Source organism: Bactrocera neohumeralis, chromosome 2, assembly GCF_024586455.1.
Source record: "Bactrocera neohumeralis isolate Rockhampton chromosome 2, APGP_CSIRO_Bneo_wtdbg2-racon-allhic-juicebox.fasta_v2, whole genome shotgun sequence".
NCBI lineage: Eukaryota > Metazoa > Arthropoda > Insecta > Diptera > Tephritidae > Bactrocera > Bactrocera neohumeralis.
Window position 1 is genome coordinate 2,731,941 of NC_065919.1, and position 14,184 is coordinate 2,746,124.

A 14,184-nucleotide genomic window follows, 5' to 3' on the forward strand; every position below is an offset into this window, starting at 1 on the left:
TAGTCATATTAATATGTATTTATAAAATGGTTCAGCAGTGCGTATACGTAACATATTGCTCTCGCATCATTTTTCCCTTGAAACATTTCTAATAAAAATTCTGAAAAATTGAAATGTGCACAAAGCACGCTATTAAACCAGAATACTTTTATATACTCACAGCGTTTGACAGCAAAAAACAAAACTACTTTTGTCAGTGCGTATACGTAACATATTCCGCCATACCACTAATAATTTTTACCCTATATTCACAATGGTGTTCATTTTTTCCACAAAAGGGTATATGCTCTTAATTTTTTCGGTCAGCGGTTTGCTCTTTTGGTCAGCGCCATTGTCACTACAAGAAATATAATTAATTTAATTGCAGTTTAATGATACATAAGCATAGAGAGTGAAAATGCGCGATAAATCAGCAAGTTAAAAAATAATAAAAACGAATTGTCAGCGGTAATTAACAGTAGATACAATAATGAAAAAACGTCGTACACATTCATGCAATCAAGAATGAGAATGAATGAAAGAGATTACAATAGAGATGGGGGAAAATGTAATGGAAAGGAATAAAATTTTATTTTCAGTAATAACAGTAAGGATTAAAATGGAGAAAGTATTACCCTCGTGCTAACGCGGATTGCTGTCTTCGCTGAATAATTTATGTTACACAGAGAGTAAAAATTGTGAAACTTTTTCACAATTTACAAAAGCATTTCGCCTTACATGTTTAAGTGATAAATGAGGGCATTTGTGCGAAATCTGGGTTTGATTTTTAATACTCAAAGCTTTTGTTCAATTCCGTATATTAAAAACTGAATATTGTAATAATGTAAGTGCTGAGGAATATTTATACCTCGTATAGGGTATATTAAGTTTGCCACGATGCCCTACAAATATACATATATATATTATCTTATATATAATTATAGCTATATCTATGTGTTTGTCCGTCTGTATATACGCGAACTTGCCCCTAAATTTTGAGATATTGATCTTAAATCTTGCACATATTCACTATAGGTATCATAGAGCTGACTTGCATTCTGAAGAACTCAATTTAGGTTCCTGTTTGGAAATCTTTTGCATTTCATATCGGACTACCATCAAGTTAAAGACTTTTTACGCTTTTATGCTATAAAGTATGCACCTGTGAAGGGTATTATAGCTTCGGTGAGAGTGAAGTTAACGTTTTCATATCAAAGATTACATACTACGAAAAAAGCCATAAATCATTCCCATGTCTAATTTTTCAAATATAAAATAGTGCTTTATAGCCGCGTTTGCTTAAAAGAATAAAATTGATTTCTGTATTACAGATATTAATTGGCAAAGAAAAAGTAGTGAGATAATAAGATTGCTTATTGTTAGAATTCACATCCCCCAGCAGGTAGGGCGTAGAATTTGTCCGCGGTAATGTATGCCTGTCGTAAGAGGTGACTAAAATCTATACGAACTGTGTCTGAATTTTGGGCATGCCTTGAAATGTCAGCATATTCTAAGTCAGATCTTGTTCAATAACACTCAGCTTGAAATGATATTATAGACTTTGAATGAGTTTACTTCAAATGAATAGACGCTTGAAGTTCAAGCGACAAATGTCACCAGACATTGAGCTGTGGGCGCTCAACTGATAGTAGCAAAAGCTACAAGGCCTTACCAGACACTTTAAACTGGTACCACGGGAAGCAGTCAGCCCTTGGAGTATACTCCAATCTGCTCATTGGGTTTGGCGCTTTGTGGAGATTAGTGGTGGCTGTGGCTTAAGCGTAAAGGCAGGTAAGGTTGAAAAATTCAATTCATTGTTGAGTCGCACTGCGGCCGGGTGCCGGACCCACAGAACGGTAGAGGTTTTAGATCAGCCTCGAACACGACTAAGTTGTAAAAGGAGGACTTCGGCAGGTACTCACGTAAACCACAACGATTGTTGTTTGAGTTTACAGTTAAAATATATAGAAATAATAACCGGATTTTTTTCTATGCTTTCATTATTTTATGTTTGTCACTGAACTGCTCTTAATTAACTAGATCAATATTTATTGATATATCTTGCTGAAATCAGAGCTTATTTTTCCTAACTAAAAGCTTGTTATATTTTTTGTAAATTTTATATTGATCCCAGCAAAAATTAAAATAACAAGCTCAAACTAAAATATTAAAGCGACTACTCAAAAGCCTTCCAGACTTTAAAGGACTTAAAATATATTCTCTTCCCATACACACACATATATGAATGGGCAACACACAGATGATGAAAATGCCCACGTAATGTACTCAAATGCAGCCACAATTGCTCTTACATTAAACACACAAGCAAAATAAAATAAAATAAAAGTAAAATAAATTGAAACAAAGAGTAAAGTAAATAAATAAACAACAAAGCGATGTGTGCATTGCATTTATCTGAGTCAAACTGCTATTACTGTGTCTCGTATTTATTTTCAGCTGTTATTTCTAAAGCAAACATTTATTGCACATTTTTATTGTCTCTGTGTCCATTGGTTTGTTGCTTTTGCTTTTTGCTTTCCTGCACGCTGGTTGCATTGTGTGGGTGCAATATTTGTCTGAAAAGTTGCATTGTTGATTAACTTAAAACACTGTTTGACTTTATGGCGTTGGGTATTTTGTATTATTGTTCAGAAAAAGAGATGGACATCAGGCTTTTTCTAGCATACTTTATTTCATATATCATACATTGAGATAAATGCATTAAATCAGTAGTGTGGTGTTCAGCTTAATATTATATAGAAAATATTGGTATTTTATTTAAACAGAACGAAACAATCCATATTTTTTATAATACTTGGTATAAAACATCGGTTTACGAGGGATAGATTTACACTCAAGCCTTTGCTTGTTTTTTGCTCAATTAAATATGTCAGTTATAACTCACCAACAAAGTGAAGGCGCATTACTGCAATCAAAGTGTTATTATTTATTGAAGACGCCATTAACGTCAATGTCAGAAGTCATATAAAAGTAACGGCGTAAGGAAAAATAACAAAAACTCAGGAAGTTGTGTCACAAAACGAATGTGACACTTCAGACAAAATGTCAGAGCACATAACCATCGTGACGCTTATGCACACAGACATATGAGCGAGTTCATGCCTCACGAAAAATGCAAATTTAATTTCACTCAAAATATACATATGCTCTTGTATATAAAAGCTGTTATATATTTACATAAATACAACGCTATATATAAACTGTTTAACTTGTAATCAAGCAGTAAAGTGGGAGATAAAATTTATATTATAAATCAATTTAAATATAAATTACGACAAAGTGTGTGTACATAAATATGACATTACTTATACGCCATGTCCGACACAAGCAAATTTGACCACTATATGAAGGACTGGCAAAACTCTCAAGCAAGTGGTGTGTATGGCTGAATGCATAGTTTTTGCCACCAGAAGGTTTAATTTAACTTGCCGAATTTCTTTAACATCACCGTCAAAGGCTGGCGCACGTGTAAAGATAATTCAAAGTGAATGACTTGAGCGCCGAGCGAAGCAACTTGACGCCTGTTAAGCGACGGTACGAAATACACAAAATTTTACAATGAATAAATTTCCAAGATAAATGAGTTGCAGGACACACTGACGGCAGCAACTTGTGTGTGGCGACACAACATGCATAACATTTGATTTCCGTTTGTACTTATGACTTTTTAAAGATTTCCGCACTTGAGGGAAAGGATTCTGACTGCGGAAATTTATGTGACCAAAGAAGGGCTGGCCGATTGCGGAAGGCAGAAGACGCTGCTACTTCAATTCCAAAACACACACAATCACACTAGGACAAAGCATGAAAATAAACATTTTTGAATTGATAAATACAGCTGTGTGTGTCGTGCAGTGAATGCAGCAATTGTTGCTGCACTTGTAGATGTAGGTATGGGTTTGTGTGTGCACGCTTGAGTTTGCATAACAACTTGTAACGCACGAATGTGCAAACAAACATCACAGCTCAACATGTGAGCCAACACTCAAGCGACTTTGCATTATATTTGTATGGGATTTGAATAACTAAACGCCCACTGGAGTTGAAGTGGAGATAAGCAAGAATGTCAGACACAATACGTATGCGCTCAAATTGCACTCAGTAATAAGCAAAAGCAATTTCTTTTACGACAGCTAACTGCTGGCATGAAAAATTCAAACCTATAGAATCAGTTCTTCAATGAATGATGATGCAGTTGAAACCTAATGTTACTAGTCGACAAGTTGCTTTAGTTTAAGGCAGGCGAGAAGCTGTCGGCACTGAATAATAACTGAATTGACTAACACAAATTTCGTTGGTCTTAAATAAAAATTTAATTTTAAATTTTCCAATTTATGATTTATGGTTTTCTTGACAGTGACTTATAAGTTGTTTCCACTAAGAAAAAATATTTTGGACTTAAATAAGTTTTATTTATCAATCAATAAATATATATCTTCTCACTTCTAGGCGCCATAATGAATATAGAATTTAGTTCAGACTCAGACTAAATCACTTTGATTGCAAATAACGACAAGTTCTGCCATACTATAAGATGTAACTATAAATCAAACAAGAAAGAAGACTGTACAACATTGCTAAGGATCAAATCAACTGTAATCAATTTAGTCTGTGCTTTCTGCAATTTTTGCTAATTTTTAGGCAGTTTCCTCTAATAAAGACTAGTGCCCATAATTTTTTCCTGGGCCTAACTAAACGATATTTAGTTCGCAATTTTAGATTTTTGTTGAAAAGTATATGCCTTTACACTTTAACGTACATATCGGGAACTGCTGTGTTTTCTTTATGAAAGGTCAATCTAGTCCAGCACTAGTAGCTATGAGCCCACTAATTGCCACTAGTTTCTACAGCTAGAACGAACATGGCTAAATTTTGCAATTTGTCTATATGGACAACAAAGCACAGACTTAAATTGGCTGCATAGTGGTGCGTGCACAAATATTTAATTGTATTAAGTAAATAAATGTACATATATGTATATGTAAAATATTTTACATATTCCCAAGTTAGTTGTTTTACTTCGCTCTAAGTGGATTTTGATTTTAGCAGACCATGTACATATGTATATGAACTTATGGAAATAAGTATAATTTTAATGCTCATTTTCTAGTAGAGGAAAGCAAGTAATACGAATAATTTAGTGCATTAAAGCGTTCCGTTATAAATTTAAAACTAATTGCGAATATCAGTGATATTAAAGAAAAATTCTTGCCAAATAACGAGTATTTTTCTTGAAAGTCGGGATGAGCACCAAACGCTTCGCGATAATAGAATAACTAGATTCAAAACCGTTGTAGTTTTAATGAAAATTAGTGTGAAAGGCACACACAAATACTGTGGCTAATGAAAAGTAAGATCGATTTAAATTTTTTTCAAAATATCCTAAAGTTAAAATATTAACTTAATGTAATATTCAGACTATTTTTTTATAATGAAGTGACTATTATAAGTAAAAGAAGAGAGTTTAAATAATAAACCGAGACTCATACGTAAATAAGGCGAAGCTCATCTTGTATAGACTCTTCTGTATGTAAAGGTTTTTTAAAGTAGAAAGAAACACTTAAATCTTTCTGTGTGATCTTATGCGCTCAGCTGTCTCATCTTCTTTCTTCAAAGTCAATAATTCTGATTACAATGAAATTGTTAAGGACTATTCTACATTAATTATGCAATGTACTTTACGAATCTGAATTCTAAAAGAATATCATACAAACGGAAAGTCTAACAGCGTCCAAGCAAAAGCAAAGTTGATAATGCCAGCAAGTCTCATAATGTCTTTATCGAATTGCCACGAATATGATCGACACATACAGTCATAATCTATATTAAAATGCCATTTTAATAACGAAATTATTTATTTCATAACTGTGTCCAAAGTTTCTGATCGGTTATCGACAAATTTGTTACATACACTTCTAATCAGATATGGAGGAATTATAGAATTCTTGTGTAATATTTTGTGTTGACTATATTACAAAACAAACAAGTAAGGAAGGGCTAAGTTCGGGTGTCACCGAATATTTTATACTCTCGCATGATAAAATGATAATCGATATTTCATTATACGTCATTTACATATTTTCAAATACCGTATTTGTGTAAAGTTTTATTCCGCTATCATCATTGGAAGGCATCAGATGGAATTCAAACTAGCGTTATATTGGAAGAAGGCGTGGTTGTGAACCGATTTCACCCATATTTCGTACATATCATCAGGGTGTTAAGAAAATATTATATACCGAATTTCATTGAAATCGGTCTAGTAGTTCCCGAGATATGGTTTTTGGTCCATAAGTGGGCGAGGCCACGCCCATTTTCAATTTTTAAAAAAAGCCTGGGTGCAGCTTCCTTCTGCCATTTTTTCCGTAAAATTTAGTGTTTCTGACGTATTTTGTTAGTCGGTTAACGCACTTTTAGTGATTTTCAACATAACCTTTGTATTGGAGGTGGGCGAGGTTATTATCCGATTTCTTCCATTTTTGAACTGTATATGGAAATGTCTGAAGAAAACGACTCTGTAGAGTTCGGTTGACATAGCTATAGTAGTTTCCGAGATATGTACAAAAAACTTAGTAGGGGGCGGGGCCACGCCCACTTTTCCAAAACAATTGCGTCCAAATATGCCCTTCCCTAATGCGATCCTTTGTGCCAAATTTCACTTTAATATCTTTATTTATGGCTTAGTTATGACACTTTATAGGTTTTCGGTTTCCGCCATTTTGTTGGCGTGGCAGTAGGCCGATTTTGCCCATCTTCGAACTTAACCTTCTTATGGAGCAAAGGAATACGTGTACCAAGTTTCATCATGATATCTCAATCTTTACTTAAGTTACAGCTTGCACGGACGAACGGACAGACGGACGGACAGACGGACGAACAGACGGACGGACGGACAGACAGACATCCGGATTTCGACTCTACTCGTCACCCTGATCACTTTGATATATATAACCCAATATCTGACTCTATTAGTTTTATATTATGTGAACAAAACTATAATACTCCCCTTAGCAACATTGTTGCGAGAGTATAAATATACCAATAACTTTACGTGCATAAACACTTTGGCATAATTTAAAACCGGTTTATAATTGTTGTAAGAACTCATCTACGTATTCTTATTGTATTTAAATGATAAAATCAATAATTAAGAAAACATTCCCTTCACTGACATTACAATTTATGTTTTAATACTGTCAACTAAATTGATTTAAATATTGACTGATATATACATAGATATCTACATTTCATGTTAGAGTTGTATTAAGAATTTATTTCATGAAGATAGTCACCCAAATGAATATGATATTCATATAAATTGGAAAGTTTACGAACATCTTTGTTCTAATTTTGAAAATTTCCAACTGAAAACTCATAAAATAACAGTTAAACTATTGAAATATTGCCTAAAATACAAACTATTTACTTAGTTTTCCCAATATATCACATTTGCTAGGTGGCAACAAAATATTACGTATACGCCCCGCAGCGCCGTATGCGAACCTGCAAATGCAACCAAACATATGACTACAAAGCAGCATAGAATATAATTAATTTCTTCTTAATTGAAACATTTTGGTACGTCTATATAATTTCCAAATGATGAGCCAGCCTATCAATCTAACTGTCGGTATTTTCACTATCTGACATACAAAGTGGTTATTCCTTGCATGTCATCACCATGCCAGCGCCAATTATAAATGTTTGATAAGCTAGCCACCACAATGTCGAAAATTATTATTTTTGTTTACGAGAACTACAAACGCATATTTACTATATGTCTATATATATTGCTAAGCTGGCAAACAATAGGAGTGTAAGGTCACATATGTGCATGTTGTATTGAGGGCAGCACTACTCACTATTCGCTGTACGAAAATTGCTTTTTATTCGTCTTTCAGATTGTCACTTGCACTGATGTTGGCATCACCGCCTCTACGGCAACAACACGGGTTAATGTAATATTAGCATGATTTGCATTTTATGAAAAAAGCTTCCAGGTTAAATTACCAACGCACCACCTCTAGCTGCGCTTTTGTAAAGGATTCCAGTGAAGTGTGCAAACAACAAGAATATTAACTAGGTACATCGTGCAGCCAACAGTTTAGCACCTCTATTTATGGTCGCTGATTTTCAGCCACGATATAATCATTATTCGTAGCCACGGGTGGGTCTGAGTTCAAACACGCGGCAAATTGTGCGTTTACGACAGTGACGCACCAAAAGTGCCGTCAATTATGAGTATTGTCAGTTGTTGTCAGTTTTCTGTTAGTTCTACTGCTGTGTTTTAGACATGTGAATAATGTAAATAACGTTGAATAGAAAGGGTATAGGGGAAAATGAATACCGCTCTCCGTTAAGGCTTGGTTTATTAATTAAAGAATAAATAGGAATAAGAAAAAAATATGTGTTTCAAATATTTTTTGTAATATGGCCGCCATCAATTTTTAGTAAGTTTGTTTTGATATATTTCATATTGTTAGAATAAGTACCTCTTCAGTAGTTGGAAAATTATGATGGGTTATCCCCAAAAAAAATACACCATAGTCTGTGAAAAAAAAATTGTTATTGAGGGCGAAAGCCATTTATTTTCAGTAAGTTTGAGGACTTTGATAAAACTTTACCGGTGATAGGCAAGCTCTAAGGGCCACTCACCCATCAATAAAATTGGTTTTAGTCCTACACACATAATAACTTTCGCTTCTTTTTCCAGAAATTCTCTTTTGTATTTGTAAAAAAAAAAAATATATTAAACGAAATCATTAAATGAAGTTAGAGTGGACTTCTTGCAATATTAATTTAGATCGCAGAATTTTTTTTTTACATTAAATATTATATTATTATTTATTACAGATATGAGGATATGTACAACAATCCTACGAAGGGCACCAATTCGGAGCATCGTGATGTTGTACTTGACATACTGTCCGATGCCCGTATAGTGGGGCCTCTAATGCAGACTGGCTTATTTCACGCCGATGTCAATCGACGCAATTATATGTATGTGTTTGGACACAACAGCGCAACGGGACCGTATGCCAATGTGAGTATTTTTATGTAATTTTGATTTGTTACTACTATAGTACTACACATATAGTATATTTACGAACAACTTTTAGAAAATTTATTTTGAAATATTTTCTGTATCGAAAAAAAATGTTTTCTTTAAAAAAAAATGTTTTCGTTTGTGCACCTAACTAAGTATTATCTGCCGTCAAAACTAAATAATAGACATTGACGTTAACATGCCAAAGGTATAAGTTTCCTCGCCATACATCTCTTAACCTTCTCCATAATATACCTCACAATATTTGATATGTATTTATTTCACTAGCACGGTATTTTGTCACACCATTAAATATGTCGCCCTGAATATTGCAAAAATACTCGTTATACGCGAAATCACTTTATTTAGTCTTGAAAATCAATAAAAGATAAACTTGAAGTCATCAGGCTCGTTAAACTTTATATTATGTGCATTAGGGTGAATCATAAAAATGAATATTTTTTTGCTTAATAATCTGAAAAATCGGTTGGTAGGCCACTCTAACAAGGCCTCTCCAAGTATGAGCTCTTCATTTTAGGGAAAGTTCCTCCACCTTAAAGTTATATATTTTGTTTCCAATCACTTGAAAAAATATTTATTTTTGACCCACCCTAATACACATACGTATTTTATATTTTATTTGTCTTCTATACATACATAGACGTGTAAGTGTGTGTGCGCGTGCGTGTGTAATGTAAAGATTTATTTTAATGTCTTTACCAAAGCGATCGAAAACAAAATGCTCACCAGCTGCCACTGGAGTAGCTGATATCAATACATGCGCTTCATATGTATACACCCTTAAACACATGTGTATGTATAAAATGTCTATGTGATCATATATCTATTGCAAAATTCTATATGAGCTTGTGAGCTGGCAAATGTGTAGTAGAAATAAACAAACGCTCCTGTTTGCCCTACCGACAAAGTTTGTATCGCAGTCAAAGCGGAAGGACAAACGGCATTCAGTTGGAGACAAAAGCGTGGCGTTTCTATGGAAATACCAGTGGTAGAGCAAACAATGCGCGCATATACAACAATGATACAGTTGCCCTGCAGAGAGTGTTGGTATAACTTAATAATGCAAGCAAGCTCCTATTAACTTTGCCGCTGTTTTTATGTGCAAGTTTTTTGACAGGAGAGCGCCGTCTACTAAGATAGTCGATATTCATAGTAAACATAGATACTTCTGAAGCAATTTGATATTAGCTTCATTGTCGTGTTTAATAAATTATTTGTGGCTGTTATTGGAAAATTACTGATATAATTTTTTGGGAGACCATAAGCTGAACTTGAAAGAAATTCATTTTTTTTTTGTCAGAATTTTATTTGGTTATTCAGTTATATGTTCTTAATAAAAAATACAGGCACTCATAATGTACCTAACCATAAAATACTTACAAAAGTGATCTCGAAGTCTTCCAATGCATGGAGCATGAAATGAACTATTTCGCAGAGTTTGCTTCTGAGAGAAAGGCCATCGAAATAAGATGGATAAATTGAAAGTCTTACTTACAAATAGATTCTGTTCTATACATGTAGGTATATATTTTGGCAAATATACTCCACTGATGTCGTATGACTATATTTAGTAATGACAAATATATATTATCTAGTTTCTATTATTTTCTAGTCTTGTCTAATATGATTTATAAATAAGTTTTTGTTTGCAATTGAAGAAAATTTCTCAGAAGAACTTGAAAATCATAATCAAATTTATATCTCTTATTTATCGAAAATATTCAATTACATTTTCAAAACCTTATTGCTCACTCCAGATTGAAACTTACGCCACCCAGTAATATCGGTTGAACTTCGAAAAGATCAAATTCTGTTTCTACGACAATAGAACAGCTTCAGTCAACAAATTTATTAATTTATTCAAAATAGTTACTCTAAAAGCTTTTGATCATATTTTGTGAGCTCAGCAAATTTTGCAGCCATTATTCTGAATATAAAGGTATTCTGCCTAATTCAGAGAACTAGCCCAAAGATTATATAACAGAGCACTGATTTATTTTGTTCATCCTAAGCATTTCGTTTAAATAAAGACCAGAAGCACAGTATTTTAGTACTACTGCTCTACCCAGTATACAGTATTTTTTCGAATAATTTTTCTGAATCCTTTATATATTCCAAAATATCAATTGTACTCAATTTATTCAAATTGTTTGTACTATATTATTTCAAAGTTTACATAAATTCTATTTCCCAGAATCTCTTTCTTTTTCTCTTATCGAAAACTCAGTACCACACCATACAAAATTAGGGAAATTTGGTTTAAAACTAATTTCGAAGTTTGAAGTTTGCCTGCAGGGCCAGCATAAACTAATACAAACAAATTAAATCTAACAAGCGAGCCGAAATCAAACAAAGAAACCGGGCACATACACGCACATACGGCGATGCGGCGACTAGCGCTAATGGTGCCGCCAGCGGTCTTCATTTATTTGCTGAATTTTCGTTATTTCAATTTCTAAGAAGATGAAGCTGCTTAACACTCACTCGTTCGTTACTTCCGCGCAGTTGCGGTTTGGCCAGAGTCAGAGGCTCAAACTGCTATCCCGGCCAACAATGTTGCCCTGACTGTACGGATTTATGTGTTTCTTTGTGTGTGTTTTGTCATTCTGGAGGTTGCAGCTCGGCATTTTCTTTCGAAGATTTCAAAGTAGTACTCTTAAATATTTCTGTATTATCATGCCCATTAAAGTAGAGCATCATTTGAAAGCTTAATTTTGAGGAAAACTTGAATTTCCATCCTCATTAATTTCATACGGGGCTGTTTTTCAGTATTTAACCTAAGGGAACATAATAGATCATAGCATAGATAAAATTAAAAAATGAATTATTTGGAACATAGCAATTAAAACAAAATAAAACAGTCATTGCATACCTACGGTATGCGTGAAAATTATATTGACGGCTATTGGTTTCTTTGACTTGGCACCCACAGAACCCTTTTGGATGATTATTTGAAAAAAAAGTATACGTTCGGGCCCAGAAAGTTAGTGAGCGGTTTCCCAACAATAAAGCAATAAATAAAATAAAGCTTTTTATGAATTTTCTTTGCGCCATTGTCTATTCGTCGTAATGAGACTCTTACGACTATCTGCAAAGATGCCTTAAAACGTCCTTCTTCATATTGTCAACTGGGTATTGCTATGAACATATATATGTATGAGTGCGCGTCATTCTGTTCTTTGTATTTTAAAACCATATCAACCATAATTTTTTATGCTCTGAGAGAATGCTTGCCCACTTCATTACATGGCGGTGTGTGGGTGCGCATGTGATTACCATGGATTTTGCCTTTATTTATTTAGCTTTTTAAGCATAGGGGCGTTGTGTGTACACGCATCACTGTTGTTGTGCTGTTTACACATGTGTTCATACAATATACAGGCAATGCAAATTAAATTAATTAAATTCCGATTTGAAATGCAAAATTGTTTCCGGCTTCACAACGGTTGGAGTGTCTGAATATTTAATATTGTATACGAGCTCTTATTGGAAAGATTCGTACACATGAGCGCATCAGCACAATAATGTTAAAATAGGAGCAATATTCCGGCCGCTGCGATTTTAGAGTCACTAGGATATAATAATGCCAAAAATTTTATAATTTAGCGTATTCAATGCTTTTAGCTTAAAATATTTTTCTCAAACATTTTTAAATATGAAACAATAATTCTGCAACATTCTCGCTTTATTGGACACAGGTTTGATCATTTTAATCCTTTACCGACCATTAGTGTTGACTTATTTCTGCATTTTTTTCGTTTATTTCTTATGCTTATACATAAAAAGTAAACTCGTCCCACCTTTAGATTAAATACAAAAAAAAAATCTGTGGAAACATGAAAATACTTTTTCCTAAGACTTCCAAAAGAGCCACTCGGGCTCTAAACGCCCTAACGGCACCGCTAATGTGTTAGATATGTACATTGTGCAAGCGTATATTCTTACAAACATACATTACATACAATATATATGGTAAAATAAAAGAGCATAGCGCAAGATTTTAGGCGCATTATGCCATACATCCGGGCTTGCCACATGTAACAGGCTTTTGTATAAATGTCACACGGGATTTATTGTTGTCTACAAAACAGCATACATGCTGGCGTACAAAAGTTTTGTTTTCCTGCCATCTTTACATTTTCTTAGAGACATCGTACATACGTACATAGACATATATAGTGAGTGCTTCTTCAGAGGATGAAATCATGAATAGAAAGTAAAACATTAAAATGATAAAAATTGACGTTTTGATATGAATCGTTGGAACAATTTAGACATCAAACAATTTAAAAAGTAGCAAATTACTTGCCTGTAGTGTTCGGCATTGACAGAAAGTTAGGCGCTATATTCTACTTAAATGTGAGCAAATATGACTCTCAGAAGGCAATCTATGCCAGACAGTGTTTCTCGGATTTCTTGTCCTTTATGTTAATTTCTTTTCTGCCAGTTTTTACTAAAAAATTTCATAGCTCCACAACGCACACCCTTTATCACATTGTGTGTGGTTTTTACATAGCCAACAACAGCTAAGCTGTAGCTAAATTGTCTGTGCATATGATACGAACATATCGTTTATATCTGTTTAGAAATCATTTAGCAAATTGCTTACGGATCCTCAAAAACCTGCTGGAGCTGAAGCAACAACAGCTTGAGCCATAGAAAAGTTCCCTCTGATTTATTAACTGCTTTTGGTTAACCGAATACGCTATTGTTGTGTTGACTTGTGTGAAGCTTTTATATGTCTTGACTCACTCCCTTGCAATTTAAAATAGGTTTCGAAATTGTGTAAGCTGTATTAAAATAAATGTCTCTTAAGGTCGCAAGCTCAATAAATCAGCCAGTTACTGGCAGCTAACTGAATGGTGACGCAGTTATATGCTTCACATTTGAGAATCGTATTATGCGCTAAAGATTTTATGGAATGTTGGCATAATGTGTTTTATATTAAATTAATCGAAATAAGCATAATTGAAGTGGGAGTGAAGTGGTTTTTAATGATAAATATTGAAGTTGTGAAAACTAGTTTTTTGTGAGCTCACATACATACTACATACTAGTAGATGCTGGTCACTCCCACGACCGTGTCGGAACCCTCCACCATAACAAACTTCATTGCT

General features: G+C 33.9%; 1 protein-coding gene across 1 annotated transcript in view; it reads left to right on the top strand.

The window, feature by feature from the left end:
- The window catches only part of LOC126751689 (uncharacterized), an 85,487-nt gene that overhangs the window by 43,117 nt on the left and 28,186 nt on the right, over positions 1-14,184 (top strand). The window contains exon 9 of the mRNA XM_050462147.1: positions 8,854-9,043. Within this exon, the coding sequence (XP_050318104.1) occupies positions 8,854-9,043 (190 nt within the window). The remainder of the gene's footprint in view (positions 1-8,853; positions 9,044-14,184) is intronic.